Consider the following 24,827-nt stretch of genomic DNA (forward strand, 5'->3'; position numbering starts at 1 on the left):
GGATGTTCGCCAACATCCAAAACGGATAGTCACTACAAGAAGAAAAAGTTGTATATTGTATAATAAGAAGTAACATTATTATTATTATATTTATATACCAATGAGAAAATTAAAAATATAGTTATATATCATGCCTTTTATATATCTAGTTTTATATATTTCAAAAGATGTAGATCTTTGAAACACACTCAGTGATCAAAAGATCCAAAGTTACTGGTTTAACGACCACACGTACGAAATCAAACAAATGAAATAGAGAATGTGGAAAAATCCCCTTACGAATAATTCATTATATATTTATAATATTTATAATATTACGTTATATATTTCATATATATGTATCATTTTTGTAATATTATTTCTTCAGAAATGAGATTTCACATATAAAAGTTTATCAAGAAAAACAAATACAGTGGTAAACAGACTGTATATTATAATGGTAATAATATTATTAAATTGTTTTCTGTCAAAATTTAATATAAGTTACGTAAAAATTTTCCAAGCGCGCGGATTTGAAGCGAGCCTGGCGATTTGCAAAATTCGGCCGCTCGCAAAAGCACCGATTTTAAAAATAGTTTTTAATAATTAAATGTAATTATATTTTATAATAACTTTTATTTTAAGATAATATAAGTCTTTCTTTAGTCAATGACTGTAAAATAATTTCTTGATTGTTAAAAATAGAGGCACTACGAAATAAGAAAAAAAAACAATTATCTCGGCTTCAGTTGGTTGTAGAAAATTTTTATTTTTTTATAAATCTTCGTTTCGTCTTCATCAACTTTAATCTGTAAGTTAGAAACTCATAGGATGTACAGGGCCGCTTCAGCTCTAAATGTTTATAACGAAATTTGCCCCCTTATTTTCAAACCCAAAAATTATCTCGGCTTCAGTTGGTCGTAGATTTTTTTATTTTCTTATAAATCTGCGTTTCGTCTTCAGCAACAATAATATGTAAGTTAAAAACTCATAGGATGTACAGGGCCGCTTCAGCTCTAAATGTTTATAACGAAATTTGCTCCCTTGTTTTCAAACCCAAAAATTAAAGGTTTAAAAATGTTTTACGCATTTATTTACATCAGAATATGAAAATATAACTGTTTAGAAGGAGATTGGGTGTTTCACCAACTCTCGACGATTTTTTTTTCCAAAAGTTATAGCCTTCGACATTTGACCTCTTGGGATAAACAATTTATAATATCTAAGCAACAAATTCGTTTATCTGGCTTTACACCTTTTTTTGTGTTTGGAATTGAAATATCTTCATTTTAAAGCTTTAAAAAATATAAAAAAATGATTTGTACAATAAATAATGCAATTGTAAAGAACGGCCATTTTGGACTTTTCGCAGGCTGTTTTGCAATAACCAATAAACGAAATTAAACTTGTCATAGCTCAAATTGTAGGTTTTTTAATTTACTACAACTTTCCATTAAAAAGTTTTTCTCTAAAATGAATACCCTAAGCTGCAAAATTAAAAATCTTTAAAAATTGCAAATTTAACAAATGAAAATCGCAACATAAAAAAAGCGCACAATATTTTTGGTTACATTTTAGTAGAAGTTATTCCTAGCATCGTCCTTTACAACACCTGATAGGTTTCAAAAATTCCTGAATTATATCACGCTTTTTCACCCACAGCCTGGGGTATCTGTACAATATTCTTCACGTAAATCTAAATTATTTACGTATACATAAATTACCAAATTGATAATAATAAAAAGTATTCCTCTCTAAAAAAGATATAATGCATTCAAAAAAACACAGACAATTAATAATTAACCTTGATTTAAAATCTTTATATCTTGTTCAGCAAAATACGATACACATAGTTCAAAACATAAAATAGTCACTTGGATTAAAATCAAAATCCTTATATAAATAAATGAAAAACAGTATTTACAAAATTATTTCAATACATTTAAAATAAGAATAGTTTCTGTTGCAATAATATTTATACGTCCTACCACAATATTACATATAATTAAATCAATGTCACAAAATTTAACACGTTTGCAGGAGTTACATTACATAACAGCAGACAATATTACAATTAGGTCAGTGTCATTGGTTGTAAATAGAAAAATTGCAGATTCGTTATCGTCGACAGTTTGTTGAATTAAATAATAAAAATATAACTAGAAATGTGCGAATTGGAACAACTTTATACACAGGAAGCATTATAAGAAAAACATTCGTTAGTACTACCAAAGAACATACAGTTACATATACGAGGAGGGTATCGACCGAGTAAGTAGCGGCCTACCCGCTCAAAACACGAAACGAGGATGGATAGTGTCAGGAGCGACATAAAGAAAGGAATCCAATACTCAACAAACAGGTCATAATACGATGACTATCGTACAATACAGTACAATTCAGCTCCTTATCAGGGGCAATTACATGGGCAAAGAGTGACAAAACACTCGTCCCAACCAAACAAAAGAATCCCGCTGATACTGAAGGACAGTAGGTATGGGGGAGCAGAAGAGGTGTACCAAACGGACACAAATACATTACAAAACAAAAGACTCCCGCTGATACCGAAGGACAGTAGGTATGGGGGAGCAGAAGAGGTGTACCAAACGGACACAAATACATTACAAAAAGCACTAGTGTGCAGAAGAGGTGTACCGTACGAAACGGGCACGAATACAATACAAAACAAAACGTCGATCGACGGAACGAAGGTAAAAATAGAATACCTGAGGAAAATTACAAAAATAACTCTAAAAGAAGAGAAACATACAGAAACAAAAACTGCAACAGTACTAACGCCAGGAAAAACGTGACACAAAGTCGTACCGTGACAAAAGGTACAGAAATATTAAAGAATACGAATCACAGGACACGAAGATGTACCGTGATAAAAGTTACAGAAACACAAAAGAAAATGGACGTCGTGATATGAGGACGTATCGAGATCAAACTTACATTGACACAAGCGAAAACAAGAAGAAAAATTACAAGAATACAAATAAATACGAAAGAGAAAATTATACGAGGAGGAATCAGTATGTAAACTATACAAATACGAATAAACATGAAACATATGAAAGAAGGACTTATCATAATAAGAATAGAAAACAAAGAAACAGAGGAGCACAGCAAGCTCAACAAGGAAGAAGAAATAAACAATGGACTCGGGTGACTTACAACCACCATTGTTAAATTAAAGTATTTGCACTGTACTTGTACATAATTGAAAAAAATTTTAAATTTTTATTTTACTTTTATCTTAATTACATTAAAATCATATTATATTTATTCACAAAATTATGGTTTCTGCCTTACTGCATACAATATTGTCATACATGTCATTTATTATTTGTAAGATTACTAATCTTAAATTAAAATATATAGTAAATTTAAAAAAATCATTGAATTCAAAGTTTTATACTTGATTTAAAAATAATTTATATTTTTTTGATTTTATAAATAACGAATAAAACATCCTGATAATAGAAGGTAAAATAAGGATGGGAGGCCGCTTTTCTGTAAAATCACCTGGCCGCTTGAAAAGTTCCAGCACGCCACTTGTTAAATGTATTTTTGGTCAGTTTTTTGGCGAGTCATTTGTATCTCATACTGTCGAGAGGATCATATTTATTTCCACCATATAAAGAAACGAAAAAACGTTAGCTAACGACAGTGAGTAAAGATGGCTCGACTTTCTTACTGAGTAATGATGCTGTTCCGCTAGCTAACTCAGAATGTTTCTGTAAAATTTTGTTGAATTCTGCCGATATTTTAAACTGCTGCAGTTGTGTAGCATCCTGAAAAGGCAAGGAAAAACAGCAAATTCTCTGCAATGACGTTGCCATAAATGTAAAACTTAAAGGACAGTATAATTGATCCGACTTACACCCTTTTGATTTTAAATACCTTACACCCTACAGATTTTTGACACCAAAAACCCACTTCTGATAGAGCAGTTTTGAGATCTGTTAAGTTTGTATTTTTCTTTTTATTACCAAAAAATTTATCGTGAGATAATGTTGGTACGGTGCTCTTATTAAACTTTATCTCTCTCTATTGGTGCTTTTTCGTGTGACGTAAGCGCACAAGGTGGGGTGTGTTTTGTACTGTGGAAAGGGTCGATACTAAATTAATAATAATATAGGAATGTTTATAAAATGATAAATTGATTTAAAACGCTATGAATAAAAATATTGGTATAGAAAATTAAGCTTTATGGTTCGTTTTTATCGTATTTTTATTCAATAATCCGGTCAAATTCGGATCATTGTAAAATCTAGATAAATAATTACCTACCTAATAATATTAAACTTTGTTGTCGAGATTATACGTTGAAAACCCCTCTATAAAAATTCTCTAATGACATTTCATTGTAAAATTACCAGAAAAAAGTTCTAACGCCCAAAGAAAAATTTGTTCAAAAATGTGTTTACTTATTTTTGTTTATGTTTATAACTTTTTTATTTTCCATTTTACGATAAAAAGTAATAGAAATAGAAATAAAGTTGTAGGCAATTTAATTTGCTACAAATAATGCCGTAAAAAGTTTTCTGTAGGGTTACTAGTTTACGAAATTCAGTGCGAAAAGCATTTGCACCCGTTTTCCAAGATGACGTCTGGGGAATAAGAGGGTAGGCACAAAATTTGCTGGCAATGCTTTTTAAATGCATTCATTTTTTTTCGAATTCTGAGAAAACTAATTAGTATTTTCGAAAATTTTAAACACAGAACAAAAGATTGCATTATTACCGAGGACCGAATGTTCCTGAAAACTGTTATTTTAATAAGTTACAGAGGTGAAAAAAAAGAGAAAATTTAATGTAATTTTTAATTTCAAATATCTCGTTCAACAGAAACTTTTTGTTTATTCTAAGGGACTTTCGACCCTCGGTAATAATGTAATCTTTCATTCTGCGTTTAAATTTTTTTAAAATATTTATTAGTTTTTCAGGATTCAAAAAAATTAATGCAATTAAAAAGCATTGCCAGCAAATTTTGCGCCGACCCCCATAAGGGTTAGCTATCATTGTACATTTTAGGATGAGGTAAGGATATATAATATATTGATTTGTTTGTACATTTTGTGTCTGTGTCCCCGTTTAGGATTTTTTTATCCTCTTCAGGGTGAGTGTTGCATGTGTTTATGCTTATGAAGACCAGAAGATGCAAAAGCAAACAGACCGAAAAGGTGCTGGGGTAAAGTTTAGAGTAGCTGGCTAAGCGTGTGGTAGTGAGCACATTTGGAGGTTGTTGAAATGCGGACGGTGTTGTTCAGAGCCATCGAAATCAGAGAAGAAAAGAAATATGAATTTGGAAAAGATGTTTTTTCCAGAGAGAGTGTGTGTGTGCGTTTTGATCTGTTGGTGACTGATACTTTGTCTCTAGTAGCCATTGCATTCGTGGAACACATATTTGTAGCATATGTGCCAAATCCTGTCGGCGTTCGAGAGGCAGTACTGCCACCTTCAGATCAGTATGAGTGTGTGTGAGAGATATGACTTGGCGACCACTATCAATTTCAGATTTTGTTTTGAAAGATGGACGCTTCCATAGTCATGAAAATGACTTGGTGGTACCTATCGATTTCAGATTATTCTATACTATGGATATTGAAAGATGGATGCTTCCATAGTCATAAAAACGACATGGTGGTACCTATCGATTTCAGTTGATAGAGGACTCTGCCATTGTCATGGGTGTGTGTGTGTGTGTGAATTGTTTAAGTGTATACTGTTTAGACTCTGCCGTCAACCGTAGTCCCTAGTAACTATTGTACTCTACACTGTCTACTATACCTGAAAAATGTATACAAGCATATATGCCAGCCCTCGTCGGAATTTAGGAGACAGTTTTCGACATTGCCTGGACAGTTTGTGTATGAGTGTGAGAGTGTGAGAAAATAGTTGCGGCTATTTTCTCGGGACGAACAGGTATAATTATGCTATGAAGTTGGAAAACCGCAAAAAACCAACTTCTCCCTGTTCGGGGTATGGAGTGTGATCAGACTTGGGGGTGCGGAACACTAACGGGGTAGCCTCCAAGGATATCTTCGTACTCTCCCGGGAGTTCGTCAATGCATGTTTGCATTAGAATGGACGGTGGATGAAGTTTTTTGTTTTAGGGCTTGCGGGAGCGCACGTGGCCGTGAGAAGAACAGGAACATTTGAGAGTTTGTTGGGTGTCTGAGAGGGGGCCGTTGATGACTTTTAGTGTGAAGTTCCTGTTCAGAGAGTTTATTCTTTCGATAATTGGGGTTATATTAGAAATGTTGTGGATTTCATTTGAGGGATATATCGAGGGAATAAGGGTGGCGACATCACAAACTTATACTAAACCCCCCACAAATCAAAAAAATAAAATTGCGTCCTTTAAAAAATTCAACCTAATACAACTTTTAATGTACTATTAAGGAGAATTTTGATTAGTTTTATAAACATATTTTAGCTGGATTAAAACATAATATAACTTTTATATTCTATAGATAATAACTGATTTTCTTAATAGTTTTCTTGAGTTTTAGGATAAAATTTAAAATTTCAAAAGACTAAGTTTTCACTCTAATGGCATATAACATATCCCACCAGAATGAAAACAATGGGAACCTTCTCTGGTTACACCTCCGAGGCTTCTACAATTTGCAAGCCATACGGATGCTGAGACTAAGGAAGATGAGGGAATTCTACAATTTACAATTCACGTCACATCTGCTCAGCGCGGTAAAGTTCCAACGAGACTGGTTCCCTTCATACTCCACACAGAGTAAATGTCATCTTCCTTAGTCTCAGCATCCGTATGGCTTGCAAATTGTAGAAGCCTCGGAGGTGTAACCAGAGAAGGTTCCCATTGTTTTCATTCTGGTGGGATATGTTATATGCCATTAGAGTGAAAACTTAGTCTTTTGCTAGCAGTTGCCGCTAGGGCATCTATGCCATTTCGTTCGTTGCAATTCGGGACTGCACGCTGGGGTATGTTTTGGTTGGATCAGGGAGAGCAGCATATGTGCCTCCTGATGAGAGACTAATAAGTTTCGAAACCGGTAGAGGTGCTTGCAGCACTCTCTGATTGGACTGGAATATGGTTCGGCTGTATTTTCGTTTTGCAACGAAATTGAAAATGGTTATTCATTTTTGATTTAAAATTTCAGTTTGTCATGGATATACATTATACATTTTTAATATTTGTTCTCGTTAGGTATGGACTTAGTTATCAAGAAATAGAAAAAGGATTACCTTTAATAGACACCAGCAAAACTTTGATACGAGACGTGTGTCCTGCGTTTTTGTCCAATGTCGAGTGTAGAGCAGGAAAGTATAGAAGATATGATGGTCTGTGTACAAACCTTGAACATCCTACATGGGGAGCAAGTCATACACCATTTACGAGGTATGTATATTTATATCAGTAAACGTAAGTCATCATCATCTCATTGTTTGATTTGCTTGTCTAGAAAAATGCTTTAGAAGAAATGCGAACAATGTGTGTCCCTGTTTAGGATTTTGTCCTCTTCAGGGTTTGTGGTGAATGTTTAGTGTTGGCAGCAAAAGCAAACAGTCCGAAAAACACACTGGGGCAAGCGCCGTGTCCTGGTGTTCTTGGATCCTTGGTTTGCCGGACGGTGGTGTCCAGAAGGCTAAGAAGACAACAGAGAAGAAAGTTTGATGGATTGTTGTTGGTTCCATAGACATTTACGTGTACTGTCCGTGCTTTGCTCTCGACCAGTCTCCCTAGAAACCATTGTACAACGACAGGCGAACCTGCGTCCCTCGTCGGCGGTCAGGAGGTGGCTTTGAGCGCAGCGTGGACAGTGAGCGTTCGAGTGGAGAAAATAGTTGCGGCTATTTTCTTGGGACGAACAGGTATAATTGTGCAATGAAGTTGGGAAACCGCAAAAAACCAACTTCTCCCTGTTCGGGGTAGGGAAGAGGAAATGTTAGAGGTGGGTACGGTAGGCTAACGGGGTAGCCTCAAGGATGTTTTCGTACTCCACCGGGAGTTCGTCAATGCATGTTTGCATTAGAGCGGACGGTACATGAATCTTTTTGCGTTTGGGCTTTCGGTGGAGTACGTGGCCGGAAGATGAACAGGAACATTTGAGAGATTCTTGTGTGTCGGAAGGGGGGCCGTTGATTACTTTGATTGTGAAGTTCCTGTTCAGAGAGTTTATTCTCTCGGTGATTTTGGGGGTGTTCGAGATGTTATGGATTTCGTTTGAGGGATATCGCCAGTGCTCATAGTTACATCTACGCAAGATTCTCCGCTCTGTCCTCAACAACCTCTCTTGTTTTTGTCTTGAGCAAAGAGAGTAGATACATGATTTGTACTCCATGACGGGTCGAATAAAGGTCCTGTAAGTGTGAATGAGAGTCTTCTTGTGTGTCTTGCCAATTTTTCCCGAGAGAGCGTTAAGAAGTCTGGCCCTGTTCCTTACCCTATCTAAAGTTGCCTTTAGATCTGCGTCCCAATTGAGAGTCCTGGTAAACAGTACTCCCAAATAGTTCACAGTCGGGCTAACATCAAGCCTTTCTCCCAACAGACTCAGAGGATGTTGGTCGTCATCATTACAAATGATTCTATTTGACACAGAAGGGGCGCGAAACACAATTGTTGTTGTTTTGTTCGCATTCAGCGTGACTCTCCACTTACAACACCATTCGCCGACGCCGTCCAACAGAGCCTGGGCTCTTCTGAAGAGGAGTCTTGGGTTGTATCGAGAGGTAGTTGAGAGCAGAGTCGTGTCGTCCGCATAGAGAAACAGCCGAGTACCTGGGATATTTTGGTTAGTGATGTCGCTGTTGTAGATAATGTACAACAGCGGCGCTAGGACTGAACCCTGGGGAACTCCAGCTTGTGGAGTGAAGGGGGTGGACTTTTGATCGCCTATTTTAACTCTGACAGTACGGTTGTGGAGGTAGGAGTGTACAATTTTGGTAAATTGCAATGGTAGCCCGATGTCCAGAAGTTTCCGAACAAGCCCGTCGTGCCAGACCTGGTCGAAAGCCTTCTGCACATCCAGAAATGTGGCTATGGCGATTGAACCATCGTTGATGGTTTGAGTAACTTTGGTAGTGAAATCTATTAATGCATGTTTAGTAGATTTACCTGACTGGAATCCATATTGAAATTTTGGTATGATATTGTGGTTTTCGAGAAAGTTATTGAGCCTTTCTTTTAGGATTAGCTCAAGAACTTTACCCAGAGTATTGATTAGTGAGATTGGTCTATAGGATTCCACGTCGGTTGGGGGTTTGCCTTTTTTCAAAAGCATGATGGTGTTGGCCACTTTCCAAGGAGTAGGAAAGTGGCTGTTTTTGAGACATGCATTGAATATTTTAGTTAGAAGAGGAATGATACTCTCTGGAAGTTTTTTGAGGCACCTTCGGTTGATGCCATCAGGTCCGGGAGCGCTGTTTTTGCCGATTTGGCAAAAGCTCTCCGTTTCCCTGTCGGTGAGGGGGTCCATGATAGGATCATAGACTGGAATGTAGTGGTTGAGAGTAACATTTACTATGTATTCTGTGTTGAATTTAAATATGCGATCAAAGTTCGGGTTATCTGGCGTTTGAAAATTGTTTTGAAGCGAATTTCTGAATGCTTCGGCTTTCCCTTCTGGGGAATTGACTATGTGATTGTTGACCAACAGATGAGATGGTTGAGATAATTTTTGTTTTGTTAGGACTTTGAATTTTTGCCAGAATTTACCTCCGTCTCTGTAGTCCAGTTTTGAGGTAGCATCTTCCCATCGGCGAGCCGTTAGGACAGATATCTCCCTCTTTATCCTGGCACAGATCCGGTTGTACTCTGTTTTGATTAGTGGGTTTCTGTTGGCCTTGTATTGACGTAGAAGACGTCGTTTTTGTTGAATTTTGGCAATGATGTATTGTGGAAGTGCCGGTGATGTATAAGTTATTTGTTTGAGTGGAATTGCGTGCGTGATCGCCTCAGTGATGAGGTTCTCGATATCGGTTGCACTTGTGTCGATACTATCGTTAGTATCGAGTTCGCCTAACATTGGGAGATTTTGTGTGATGAAGTTTTGGAATTCAGTCCAGTTAGCGTGACGATAGTCTCTTATAGATCTTGGAGGGTTTGGTTGTTTTGGAATGAGTATGTCGGTGTCGACAAGAAGAGGTAAGTGGTCTGACGTAATCGAATCGCCTATGTGGCATCTATCCCCGAACCGATCCAGAATGTTACTAGTAACTAGGATGTGGTCGACAATAGAAGCCCCATTGGCGTTCAAAAACGTGAATTCAGTGTTGGTGATTCTTGAAATAGGAAGGTCTAGTAGATAATCCGTGAGGCGGATGCCTTCTGGGTTTTGACGATGATCACCAAACTGTGTGTGTCTACAATTTAGATCGCCCATCAACACCGCCTTGCCGAGCCTCGAAAAGTACTCTAGCAAATGCCTGTTGAGTGGTTGATCCGGGTGTTTGTAGTAAGAGACTATCGTGAGGGTTTCGTTATTGGGGATGTGCACGTCAATTGCCAGGAAGTCCACATCAGGTGGACGAAAATTTTGTGGGAATGTGTGTGTGTTGTGCGGTATTCCGTGTTTCACGAGAATACCATTCCCACGTGAAACCTGACAACGGCTTCGATGGATGATCGAATATCCTGCGAAGTGTGGATCGTTTTTCGACAGAGTATCTGTGAGTGCGAGGATCTGGATGTTATGCTTCGACAGGATATTCTTGATGAGGGGTCTCTTTTTGGAGAGACCCTGACAGTTGACTGTGCCTAGGGTGAAATCCATAAAGGGAGGGTGTTTAGTGGTTGGGGCGGAATGTCACCGTGACATTGCTCCCGTACCCGTGGACCACTGTGGAGTGGTTAGTCCTGTCGCCAGGGGGGGTACAACGGCCTCGTTAATTCAGATGGATTTACTCAAGTTTTTTTTATGTATTTTGACCCGTAGAACACGAATTTTTTGGGTAACAGTTGATCCGGATGTCGATAAGATTGTTATAGACCAAGAACTTGAGGAATCAAATAACAGCGATTTTTGGCAAAACAAAACAATATTTTGTATTTTTTGGGCCATTTTAAGTAAAAAATATTTCTACAAGTTTTTTCGTAGGATGCACAGTTTTCGAGATAAACGCGGTTGAACTTTAAAAAAATCGAAAAATTGCAATTTTTGAACCCGAATAACTTTTGATTAAAAAATAAAATAGCAAGTCTGCTTACCGTATTTGAAAGTTTAAGTCAAATTATATCGGTTTTGATTATTTGCATTGGTAAAAATTTATTTTTTTATTGTTTAACAAAGCTATAAACACGTAGGGTTTCCCGTGCTTTTACATTCGTTTTAACGCATGTAACGTAGAAATAGTCTTGATTGCACTAGTACCTATTCTACCTACTCGTTCGATTTTAAATGATAAATCATAGAAACATCACTCACGCACTAGTTGTTTGTAGCTTTGTTTAACAATAACACAATAAATTTTTAGCAATGCAAATAATCAAAACCGACATAATTTGACTTGAACTTTCAAAGGCGCTAAGCAGAATTGCTATTTTATTTTTTAATCAAAAGTTATTCGGGTTTAAAAATTGCAGTTTTTCGATTTTTTGAAAGTTCAACCGCGTTTATCTCGAAAACTGTGCATCCTACTAAAAAACTTGTAGAAATATTTTTTGCTTAAAATGACCCAAAAAATACAAAATATTGTTTTGTTTTGCCAAAAATCGCTGTTATTTGATTCCTCAAGTTCTTGGTCTATAACAATCTTATCGACATCCGGATCAACTGTTACCCAAAAAATTCGTGTTCTACGGGTCAAAATACATAAAAAAAACTTGGGTAAGTCCATCTGAATTAACGAGGCCGTTGTACCCCCCCTGGCGACAGGACTAGGTCGTAGACTTGGCTAATCAGATTAGCCGTGATTGCAGCGATATGCTCGCGAAGTTCAGGCAACAAGTTGAGCAACAGAGCAGTCTGAATAGACAAGATGTTCTTTGTTTCTGTAGGGAGTTCGAAAGGGGGGAATGATCTTTCGATCGTAAGTGGCTGTATTTCGTGTTGGGCGGAGGGGATGGTGTGTCTTTGTGGACACTTGTTGGAGTATGCGGGGTGGTCACCGCCGCAATTCGGGCATTTGGGTTCCTGCTGTTTGGTGCAGGCGCTGGACTTGTGGTTACCGCCGCAGTGGGGGCAGACGAATGCTTTTTGAGGGCATTCGTCGATGGAATGTCCGTTGATGCAACATTTGCTGCAATATTTTGGAGTGGGGATTGTAGGGTCGGAGCCATGAGGAAGTTCGGCATTGTAGATTTCGCCATCTAGAGTTATGCCTCGGCTCAGTGCTGACGTAAATCTCTCCAAGGATTTGGTCACCACCTTGATCACTTTAGAGTCTTTGCCTGTTTTATAAGCTTTGACTCTCCACAGTCTTTCGACCGGGAATTGCTGTTCTGTGAGCAAGTCGGTGACCTCCTGCTCGGAGTAATCTACGTCGATTCCGGTAATGCAGAGGAGATAGGTAGGCTCTTTAGCGGAAGTGTTTGCATTTCTGCTACGGCTATGGACCGTAACCATGGTTTGGCCAGTTGCTGTGTGGATAGCTTTCTCGATATCCCCTGCATTTATAGGATTAAAAAGTCGAAGATGTGCGATTCCATGTGAGAGAACTTTGCAAGAATGAATTTTGTTGGACAAAAGAGTGGTGGCATTTATTTGCCGAAAGAAGGTACGTTTGTTACAAAGATCTTTTGGGAGATCTTTGATTAGATATTCGGACAGTGTGGGATCGTTTATGGCGTTGATGACGTTTTGATTTCTGGCTTGGGTTTTGGGGCGTGGATTGGCTGCGGCATTGGCGTAAGACATTTGTCTTATTTGTCTTCTTTGGAAGACGAAATCGTTCGGTTCAGGATTGTTTTCAGTGCTGATGGTTGCTTGTGGTTGAGAAGAGGGTTGCTGTTGAGAAGATTGTTGTTTCGGTTGTTTGGGTGCTTGCTTTGACGGTTGAGTTGGGACTTTGGGTATGGCACCGTGAATATTCCGAGCGCTCTGTCGCTGAGGACCAGCCTGTGCTGGTGTTCTTAGAGGCGGAAAATCATTAGCATATCGCTGCAGAAGGGGGTTGGAGGCGTCGTCCTGCTCGATGCGAAGGTAGGCCTCGCGATACTTGTTGCGGACGATTTCCATCTCCGCGCTAAGCGTCTCGAGGTCTAGCTCCGCCGTGAGCCGGTTGTAACCTCTGGCTGGGGGTACAGTGCCTTCCTGATGTAAGGAAGAGAACTGGTTGGCAGTAGTGGTGGCTGTAGTGGTGGTGGTGGTGGTGGCAACGCTTGTCGAGGTCGTCGTCCGAGGACGAAGCGACCGGGTGGAGCTGACTGACCTTACAGAAGAAGGCATTACAAATGGGTGAGGATGCAAGTCGAGCGATCGGAGGGCACCTCAGCCTCAAGGTGTTCTGGGGGGTAAACCCCAGGGATAAAGGTGGCTTGTCCACCCCTCCGTGCTTTTCCGGCGTAAGACTGTGACTATAATTACCTGATGGGTGCAGTTTACCCTGCTGCTGGTGGGTCCCTCGTTGAAAGCCTTTTTCGCAGTTAGTTTGGCCCCCTTACTCGCACTTGTTCTTGTAACCGTATGTGAACACTAGGTAGAGTTCGGGGCGAGCGAACTCGCTCGAGCCCAGGGCCAGAGTATTCCTCTGAAACCCAGTAATCCGTCTACCTTTTTGGTTTACACGGCCAAGCGTCGTTGGTTTTTCACGCTGGTTCCAAACTAATAGCTTAGGGCTAACCGTGCGCCGCTTCTTCAGCACTTGGTGCTCTCAGGCTTCTCGCTGTTCGTCGGTAAGAGTGGGGTGTGCTAGCAGTGACCTTACTCTTCGACGTCCGGGACGAGAATGTAAACGTAAGAGTTTTGTTTCTTATATATACCTATCGTATCGTCTGAATCATCCTCATATCTTTTTCATTTAGTATTAACACACCTTATCTACATTGTAAAAAGCCTTTTTGTAATCGGTAAAGCAAATAAAGGCATCACTCTAAATGTGTTTATCTAAGTTTAAATGTTAAATTTAGATTTGTCGATTTTAACGATATTTATTTTTATGCATATATTTAACAGGCTCCTAGGACCAGTTTATGCAGATGGTATCCAAGCACCACGTATAAGCATAACAGGAAGACCATTACCTTTAGCAAGAGTTGTATCCAGAACAATACATCCTGATGAAGGCTACCATGATCATGCAGGAACTGTTATGATAATAGCATGGGGTCAATTTATGGACCACGATTACACATTGCAAGGCACGCCATTAGGTGAGAAGGTTTTAAATATAGAAGCTATATCATTAAACTGTATTTTTTAGATAATATAACATGTATCTTGTGATTATGTGGTATCATAGGGATGTCCAAACTGCGGCCTGAAAGATGTTTTGTGTATATCATACATCCGCGTTTTAGTATTATAATTCAAAACTTTAATTCAACTTATAAAAATTATCCGTTTCAGAAATATGTTTGTTACGTTCTTCCAAGACCTGTTCCAAATATTTATTTCAGAACCATATCCAGCCTGAAACCATTTCGTCTCTCGAAGTCTGCCCTCTCATTAGCCCACCTCTGGCAAATGAAAAGTTGAGCGGGAGCGCCAGGCACCACAAAAAAAGCACAGACCGCCGAGGAATTAGCTCCTTCGTTCACCTTGCCTTCACATTGTTTTATTGAGCAGTATTCGTTTTTCCGATAGGTAGGTTGCTAACCTTGCCAATCCTTGGGACCGGCTGTGATAACCACAGAGCTACTCGTTCCACCCCGCAATTACCCCAGGCAATAAAAAAAGTAAGAACTAAAAAAGGATACCAAATGGAAGAAAAACAACTTAAAATAATCTACTATGCACACGATGCAATACTATTCTCTCAAAGTTAAGATGATTTACAACGTATGCTGCACCAATTTAACCTAACGGCCAGAAAATTTACCATGTTAATTTCCCCAAAAAAGACAAAATGCATGGTTATAACAACAAATCCAATAAGATGTAAATTGAAGCTGTAAGGTCAGATATTAGAACAAGTGAAGGAGTTTAAATATCTAGCCATTACACTATCTAGCTACAGAAGGCTCTAAACAGAAGTGGAAGATCAAGTGAATAGAGCAGACAGAGCCGCAGGTTGCCTGAATGGCACAATATGGAGAAATAAAAATATCGGAAAAGAAATAAAAGGCAGAATTTACAAAACAGTCATCAGACCAATAATGACATACGCGGCAGAAACACGACCCGACACTGAGAGGACAAAAAGATTGCTCGAAACAGCAGAGATGAAAACCCTTCTAAAAATCGATGGTAAGACTCTATGGGACAGAGCTAGAAGTACAGATATACGACGGAGATGCAAGGTGAATAACATTAATAACTAGGTAAGAAACAGAAGAATAGAATGGAATGACAACATAAGCCGAATGACAACAAATAGAGTAGTAAGGACAGCGAGACATGGTTCCCTAATAGGAAGACGATCAGTGGGAAGACCACGAAAAAGATGGAACGACAAATTACTAGAGGCACATTGAAAAAACATACAGTCATATCTATACAAAAAACAAGAAGAGTTTACCTTGCCTTTCGGTTATCACTCGCCCGTTCCCTCTGCCAGTCCTGCATCGTTCTATCCCTCTTTCTCTTTCTCTCACTCTCTCTCTCTCTCTCTCTCTCTCTCTCTCTCTCTCTTTCTCTTTCTCATCTATATTTCCATCAATCCTCCTTGCATACACCCTCGCTAGAACTTGCACAAGACAATCGGTATCACCGCCCGAAAATCATACGGCCCCTTATATGGCTGTCCTAGAGGCACTAAATACCCTGACAAGCATTCGTCTTTGCGAAGTCTCCAACATGGTGGCGCACTTCGCGGTGTTCAGCACGGTACAGTACACGGGGCAGCGTAGGTCACCACCGACTGGAAAACTGCATTTAGCACCCTTCTTTAGTGTTACCTAGGCCTCCAATATTCGGGATTAGCCGTACCAACACGCAACGCCTCCAGACTTCGGTTTGCCTTCTCCACCGTCTTTTGCACCTGTACTTCGAACCTCAGTCCTTCTGCCAGCCAGACTCTGGGATACTTAACCGATTTAGTTGTAACTTCTACCCCTTCCACAGAATTTGTTCGAGCTCCGATTGAGAACTACCACCTCAGTTGTTTGAGATTGTTTTCTCTAATTCACCTACTAATACGACGCAGGGCTTTGTTAGCCATATTAGCCATGCCCGTTTTCTGACTCGCCTTCGCAACCAACGCGAGATCATCAGCATAAGCTACAAGAGTGCATCCCCTGGACATCAGCACCCCGTCGTGCAGGACATTCGACAGGCTGAGACCTAGTACTGTCATGCGAAACCATGCGAAACACCTTGCGACAACCACATGGCATCTTTTCTTTATGGTATCCTGATTCTGGTGTCTGTTTCCCTAATGGACCTGTCAGTAAAGTATCTGTCAACCACGTTGACCAGGTACTCACTGACGCCTAATTATCTCAGGCTGGACATGATTTTTCCCATGACGTTTTCTTAACTTCTAGCAAGATGAGAGCACCTTTGTATCCTGCGTGACTAAAGAGGTGACTTCTGAGACCGCATCTATGGTGGACTTTTCTATCACAATCATACTATCTATTACATACTTTCAAAATCATATTGGCAGTCTCTCAGTGCATACTTTTTTATACTTACAGTGGAACCCCGGTAAGTCGGCCCCGATAACCCGGAAGTCCGGATAACCCGGACCGATTTTCATCAGACAAACATTTCAACAATAAAAATGTATGGAATATAATAGGTTGGTTCTAGCAAACAGTCAAACTAGTCAGAAACCGTCAGCAAACAGTTGGTCAGTGAGAGAACATAATACAGTCACCAGTGCTATCCCCTCTACTCGCGCTGGTCCGCTATTCGCTGATGGTTTCAAACCGATTGAAACTGATGCTAGAGCAAACCTAATATTTGAGAGATAATGGGTATTTGTGTAATTTGAACTATACGATATTAAAAATGACTCATGGCACACGGCGGCAGAGAGACATTCATTGTCTCGTATTATCGGAAACAACAGGCACCTGTTATTCCTTTATTTATTTCAAACTGTCTTAGCATTGTTTAAAAAAGACTAAAAGACTATTTAAAAAATTATTTTTTAAACAATGGCCTTAGTCTCCACTGTTCTTTTAAATAACATAACATCGTTCCGATTATGACCGTATTGTGTATAGTACAGTCGTATTTCAATTATAACGGAGTTTATCTGTAAGTATACCGTATTTTATTAATTTTTACCATATTCTCCGGCTAACCCGAATTTTCGATAACTCGGATCGCCCGTGGTCCCGATTAGTCCAAGTTATCGAGGTTCCACTGTATATTGAAAATTGAAAGTTGGGATCATGTAATGTTTTTTGTAATGATTCACGGTTCAATTCGGGAAAAATTTCGAGTTCGCCTATTTTACTTAAAAACAAATTTGAGCCTTTTGTTAAAGAAAAATGAGTATAGTCCTGCTAATATTTTTTGACTTTAATTTAACTTAATAGATTTTCATCCGCACGAATTGTATTAAAACGTTTCTATATACTTCACTTGTTCTCTGTCACTTGGTCCAGGAAAAATCTTGTTATCGATTTTAAACATACTTCTCGACTAGCTAGAGATCTGAAATTTTCAGAATAGCTTATAACTCGATGACAATGTCAACAGCTTTTACATGGATGCATTGAGTTTTATTATTCCAAAAAAATCGTAGTTATTTTAATATCTACTGTTGCATTAGAATTTATATGCCAAGTATTTATCTCCAACATCCAATATGGTGTAGTGGCTAGAATACCTGGCTTTCACCCAGGAGCCTCGGGTTCGATTCCTGGTATCGGAAATCCTTTTTGTTTTTAAAATTGACATTTTGATTTGAAAAATAATTGTTTTTATAATATTTTTTATATTGTGTCCTATAAATAATAAAAACGTGGTATTATAAAAAGTTCTTTTTATAAAAGTGTAATTATTTAAAGTATAGAAAAAATATTCACAATACATACTGTGTTCACATGTCGCTACTGACAATCCTGTCAGTAGTTACAATAAAAAAATAACAGCGACTAACAGCTACCGTTGAAAGTAGTATTTGATTTTAGTCTATCTTCTTCCAGATAATTTGTTATTCATTTTGTGACCTCTAGAGACGAGAAGTGAACGATAAAAATCTAGGATATGACAATTTGTGTGTTAGCTGTTTTGTTCGATTTTCTCAGGAATCCCGCACAATATTAAAATGATGTTGGTGAATTTTATACATCTGAAGAAATTAGTCCTGTCGCCAGTGGGGGTACAACGGCCTCCTTAATTCAGATAGACTTACCCAAGTTTTTATTATGTATTTTGACTCGTAGAACACGAATTTTTTGGGTAACAGTCGATCCGGATGTCGATAAGATTGTTATAAACAAATAACTTGAGGAATCACATAACAGCGATTTTTTGCAAAACAAACCATTTTTTTGTATTTTTTGGGTCATTCTAAGCAAAAAATGTTTTTACAAGTTTTTTCGTAAGATGCATAGTTTTCGACATAAACGCGGTTGAACTTTCAAAAAATCGAAAAATTGCAATTTTTGAACCCGAATAACTTTTGATTGAAAAATAAAATAGCAATTCTGCTTACCGCATTTGAAAGTTCAAGTCAAATTCTATCGCTTTTGATTACTTTCATTGCTAAAAAATAATTTTTTTATTGTTAAACAAAGCTATATACACATAGTGATTGAATGATGTTTTCAATGCATTTCTCATTTGAAATCGAACGAGTAGGCGCGCGTACATACAATTTCTACGTAGATTACGTACATTAAAACGCATGCGTTGGGCACGGGAAACACTATGTGTTTATGGCTTTGTTTAACAAATAAAAACTTAATTTTTAGCAATGCAAATAATCAAAACCGATAGAATTTGACTTGAACTTTCAAATGCAGTAAGCAGAATTGCTATTTTATTTTTTAATCAAAAGTTATTCGGGTTTAAAAATTGCACTTTTTCGATTTTTTGAAAGTTTAACCGCGTTTATCTCGAAAACTATGCATCCTACGAAAAAACTTGTAGAACCATTTTTTGCTGAGGGTCACCCAAAAAATACAAAAAAATGTTTTTTGCGAAAAATCGCTGTTATGTAATTCCTCAAGTTATTTGTTTATAACAATCTTATCGACATCCGGATCAACTCTTACCCAAAAAATCCATGTTCTACGGGTCAAAATACATAAAAAAACTTGGCTAAGTCCATCTGAATTAAGGAGGCCGTTGTACTCCCCCTGGCGACAGGACTAAATACAATTCTTTAACTTGGTCGTTGATCTTGTGACGTTATAACTGTTTTTTTTTGCGACATGGATTTAATACTTCTACGGTATATACACTAACTGACAATATTTGTGCCATTACTTATTTAGTCATTTTTGTTTTAATAGATCCACTTAACAAGAATGACCCTGAAGAATGCTGCAATCGACCCGCGCATCTTAAGCATCCATACTGTAACGAAATTTACATACCCGAAGATGACTTTTTCTACAAACTCTTCAAGGTTAATTGCATAGATTTCGTGAGGACATTCCCAGCTCCACGTCCAGGATGCAGGTTAGGTTCTAAGGTTCCCTTTAATACACTCACCGGTGTTTTAGATGGCAACACTGTATACGGTGTAACGGAATCACATGCTAAGTAAGTTTTTCGATTAAAGTTATTAATAAAGGGCGGAATATAAAATATGCAAAATGCATATACAAGGTGTCCCAGACTAATTTATCCAGGCTATATCTCTTAAACTAATAAAGGTTTTCGCTTAGAACAAAAACTGATCAATTTTATTTGTTCACTTTAATAGGCGTAGAAAACATCATCCCCTAAATATTCATCTCTTAGTTACAAACCCTAACATTAATTTTTTTAATAGCACCCTGTACATTTCTTTATAGTTTTTTAATGTGGTCTTCTATCGTCTATTTAACAGATATTTTAAAAATAAAATCGGTTGGTAAGTAATCAAGACAATATCAGTTTATTTTTGTTAATTATGTGTCCCAGACTAATTTATCCAGGCTATATTTCTTAAACGAATAGATATTTTCGAATGGAACAAAAACTGATTTATTTCATTTGTACTACACTTTAATATGGCGTAGAAAAAATCATCCCATCCCCTAAATATTTATCCCTTAGTTACAACCCCTAACTTTAATTTTTTTAATAGCACCCTGCGCATATTTTTATAGTCTTGTATGTGGTCTTCTATCGTCTATTCAACAATTTTTTTTTACATAAAATTGTTTCGTTTTACAAAAAGAAACGTACTGTATTTTTTACCCCATTTTATTATATGATATATTAAAAACTATTGCATACCAGTATGCAAATTTGGTCAAAAAGGGCATATATGTGCATGTTTTAAAGGCGAACAAGGCATATATTATATGCGCAATTTTGGCTGTATTTAAATGCATATATTCCGCCCTTTAGTTATTTAGATATCATTTAAAAAATGTTTATTTTTGTAGAAAACTAAGAATGTTTGAAGGGGGACTTTTAAGGATGCACCCAGCGTTTGAACATTTTGGTCTCAAAGACTTACTTCCCTTAAAAGTGGAAATTCCTGACGAAGGCTGTACTAGACCTAATTCTTCTATGTACTGTTTTGAAGCAGGTAATTTTATCTATTATAAATAATATGTGCTGGGATGTTCTTACTAAAAGTAGAATTGCTATTTGCTTATATATAAAACCAATAAGGATAACAATTCTTGTAGCTGGCTGTATATCATTAATCACAAAAAATTTATTGAAAATCCTTTATGAAAGGTATATAATCTAATAAAATCCCTTAAAGATCCCATCAAAAATCCCATCAAATCACAGAAGGTTTAATAAGATCATCATCAGTGTTAATACAGGTTAATCACATGCTGAGCCAAAAAATACTTGGCTATAAACCCTTTAAATGTTTTAAAAATATACCAAGTTTTTTTTTTGTAAAAGGTATATATTAAAATACCCTAAATAAGGGTCACAATACAAAACGTTTTCGGATTAAGGAATCCATCATCAGTGTTTAAAAGCCAAAATTTGCATGCCTGAGCCACCAAAATGTATAGGGTAAAAACCCTTTAAATGTAAATAATAAAGATATTTTACATATTTATATAAAATTCATCGGATGTTATAGATAAACCTGGATGTTACCCAGGGCAACACAGGACTCTCCCCACGTGGTTGGAACTTTTTTTGGAGAAAAAAAAAGTTTGTTTTTTCTCCAAAAAAAAAGTTCCAACCACGTGGGGAGAGTCCTGTGTTGCCCTGGGTAACATCCAGGTTTATCTATAACATCCGATGAATTTTATATAAATATGTAAAATAACTTTATGAATTACATTTAAAGGGTTTTTACCCTAAGCATTTTGGTGGCTCAGGCATGCAAATTTTGGCTTTTAAACACTGATGATGGATTCCTTAATCCGAAAACGTTTTGTATTGTGACCCTTATTTAGGGTATTTTAATATATACCTTTTACAAAAAACTTGGTATTTTTGTGATTTATGGTATACAGCCAGCTACAGGAAGTTTATTTTCCTCGTGGATTTTTAAAAATATGTTAAATTTACATTATTATGTATAATTCCAAGTGATGGATAAAATTGTGCTAGATATGGCCCTTAGGCATTGCACGACTCCCCACACACACGCGGGTTGCTGATCTGATGGGTATGTCCTTACATTACGGACGATGGTTAGCAACTGATCATCGTCCGTAATGTAAGGACATATCTATCAGATTAGCAACCCATGTGTCATGCCTAAGGGTCAGATATAGTACAATTTTATCCATCGTTTGGAATTATACACAATAATGTAAATTTAACATATTTTTTAAACATTTAAAGGGTTTATACTCAAGTATTTTTGGTAGCTCAGCATGTGATTTACCTCTATCAGCACTGATGATGATCTTTTTAGATCTAAAACGTTCTGTGATTTTGATGTAGCCCTTTAGGAGATTTTAATAAATAACTAATACAGAAGTAAAAACTTCAATTTTTACCTATCTTGGTATAAAAATGTTTATTAAAACTTTTTAAAATGTCGTCCAAATGGATTACAAAACGTATTCGATATGATTCAGATCATCCTCAGTGCCTAGAATGAAGTATTTCCACATTAGATTGAAAGCAAAAGGTTAAAATTGTGAATGTTAGTTAAATAAAAAAACATGTGGCAAATACTTACATTCTGCTAAGTAAATGAAACTAGCACACTATTGAAAGTGTTGACATCGAAATATATGGTTTACATAATATAATTTTATAAAGTAAGGCGACTCCAAGTCTATGTTAATGGATTTTATCCTAGTATTTAAAGAGCAACAGGGTTCCTTGTTCGATTGGAACGCGTGCTTCTTGCCAGTTCAAAAGACACAGACCAACTGAGATGTATGAAGTAAAAAATCTAGTTATCAAGAGTAATATGAGATGTCAAGGTAGTCAGTTTTTGGTTATGACCTTAAAATGAGTGTAGTTTTGAATTTAAATTTTAGTTAAACTGTAATGGTTGATATTAAATGAGTACCTTGACATGTCATGTCACTCTTGACAACTAGATTTTTGCTTCATACATCTCGGTTGGTCTGTGTCTTTTGAACTGGCAAGAACCACGCGTTCCAATCGAGCAAGGAACCCTGTTGCTCTTTAAATACTAGGATAAAATCCATTAACATAGACTTGGAGTCGCCTTACTTTATAAAATTATAATATGTAAACCATATATTTCGATGTCAACACTTTCAATAGTGTGCTAGTTTCATTTACTTAGCAGAATGTAAGTATTTGCCATATCTTTTTTTTTTCTTTAACTAAGAGTCACAATTTTAACCTTTTGCTTTCAATCTAACGTGGAAATACTTCATTCTAGTCACTGAGGATGATCTGAATTAGATTGAAAACGTTTTGCATTCCATTTGGACGACATTTTAAAAAATTTTAATAAATATTTTTATACCAAAATACAAATTGAAGTTTTTACTTCTGTATTAGTTTTTTAACTATGGTATACAGCCAGCTACTGGGATTTTCTCATTGATTTTGATTTTAATAAATATTGTATACCTACCTTTTAAAAAGGATTTTATTTATAAATTTTAGGTGAAATTAGAGTAAACGAACAACTGGTGTTGGCATGCATGCATACGCTGATGGCACGTGAACACAACAGATTAGCTAAAGGATTGGCTGAAATTAATCCTCATTGGGACGATGAAACGCTTTTCCAAGAAGCAAGGCGTATAAACATAGCTATCATTCAACATGTTACTTATAACGAATTTTTGCCTATTTTGCTTGGAAAAGATGTTATGGAAAAGTTTGGACTAACTTTACAAAAACAAGTAAGTAACCAATTTAAGAAATTTAAACAATACAAACTTTCAAAGAAGATATTCTATTTAAAAATAAGATGTGCTGCAATATATGCTTATTTTTTGAATAATCAGAAATACTGAACTAATAATTAAAAGTAAGATTTTACCTCATTTATTTTGTGGACATTTTGCTAAAGAGATGATTCTATTGTCTTGCGACTCTAATGCGGAGTAAAAGATAATATCGACGGTCCGGAAAAAGAATGACGTAACTGCAAATTTTGTCAATACCTGTTTATTGCGTAACTAACTTCTAAAATACTGTGTACAGATGATACAATAACGACAAAACTGTAACTATTTGCTGAGCCACTACAGGGTAATTGCGTTATTATTGAAATACGCGCCAGTTTAGACCTTGTTTCAAATGCATAATGGCGCAACTGTAAATAGGGTTGAAAAAGGGTGGATTAAGATAATGAAATTTGAACTAATAGGGATGAACATAAAAGCCATCGTTGTAAGAATCAACGCCATATTAAATATTTAAAAATCATTTTGTCGTACAGAAAAATTTTAAGATTAACAATGACGTAACTGTAGAGATGGTTTAAAATGGGGGGATTAAATAATTAATATTATAAAATTGAAATGAAAAGATGAAAACAGAAGCCATCATTATACGAATAAACGCAATAGTGATGCTCCTGGACGATTACTCTTTATTTAATCACTATTTTTTTAAATATTCAAAAATTTTAAGATGAACGATGATGCAACTGTAGATAAGGTTGAAAATGGGGGGATTAAATTAAGATAATGAAAGATAGGTATGAAAATGAAAGCCATAGTGTTAAGAATAAACGCCATACTGATGCTCTTGGACGATTACTCTTCATTTAACCTTTAACTACCCGCGCATCAAGTTATAACATAACTACACGCGTGGCGTACTTTATACGCCACAATAAAATACACTTAAAAACAGCGGATTTGTTTATTTTTTTTTTTTGAAAAAATACCCTTGTTTGTTATAAACCTTATTCAGCATCAGTAAATAATTGGAATTCCTTCTCAGTAAGCCAATTCGGATTTATAACTGGAATCATGGAATAACTGGATTCCATGATAAATAAAATTACTAACAAAAAATTTTTTGAAATGTGATTTTTTACAGGAGAAAAAGTATTGTTTATAAAGAAAAATATATTTTGTGCCATAGTGACTAAAAAACAATTGAAATATGTAGTTATATTACGACTTATATCCATATAATCGTGGCGTATATTGTCTACCACCGGAAAAAAAATAATAAACTGTAAATTACGATCTTCCCAGAACGCCGATTATAACGAAACTAGAACCAAATTGTAAAGCACATTCCAGTGATAGGTTCGAGAGATAAACAAGATCAA

At 36.7% G+C, this 24,827-nt stretch overlaps 1 protein-coding gene across 1 annotated transcript in view; it reads left to right on the forward strand.

Annotated features, from left to right (window-relative positions):
- The window catches only part of LOC114346471 (peroxidase), a 209,375-nt gene that overhangs the window by 171,674 nt on the left and 12,874 nt on the right, over positions 1–24,827 (forward strand). The window contains exons 5-9 of the mRNA XM_028297210.2: positions 7,171–7,362; positions 14,075–14,271; positions 19,477–19,729; positions 20,563–20,708; positions 23,198–23,439. Coding sequence (XP_028153011.1) covers positions 7,171–7,362; positions 14,075–14,271; positions 19,477–19,729; positions 20,563–20,708; positions 23,198–23,439 — 1,030 coding nt within the window. The remainder of the gene's footprint in view (positions 1–7,170; positions 7,363–14,074; positions 14,272–19,476; positions 19,730–20,562; positions 20,709–23,197; positions 23,440–24,827) is intronic.

The sequence above is a fragment of the Diabrotica virgifera genome, chromosome 7 (genome assembly GCF_917563875.1).
Source record: "Diabrotica virgifera virgifera chromosome 7, PGI_DIABVI_V3a".
Classification (NCBI taxonomy): Eukaryota; Metazoa; Arthropoda; class Insecta; order Coleoptera; family Chrysomelidae; genus Diabrotica; species Diabrotica virgifera.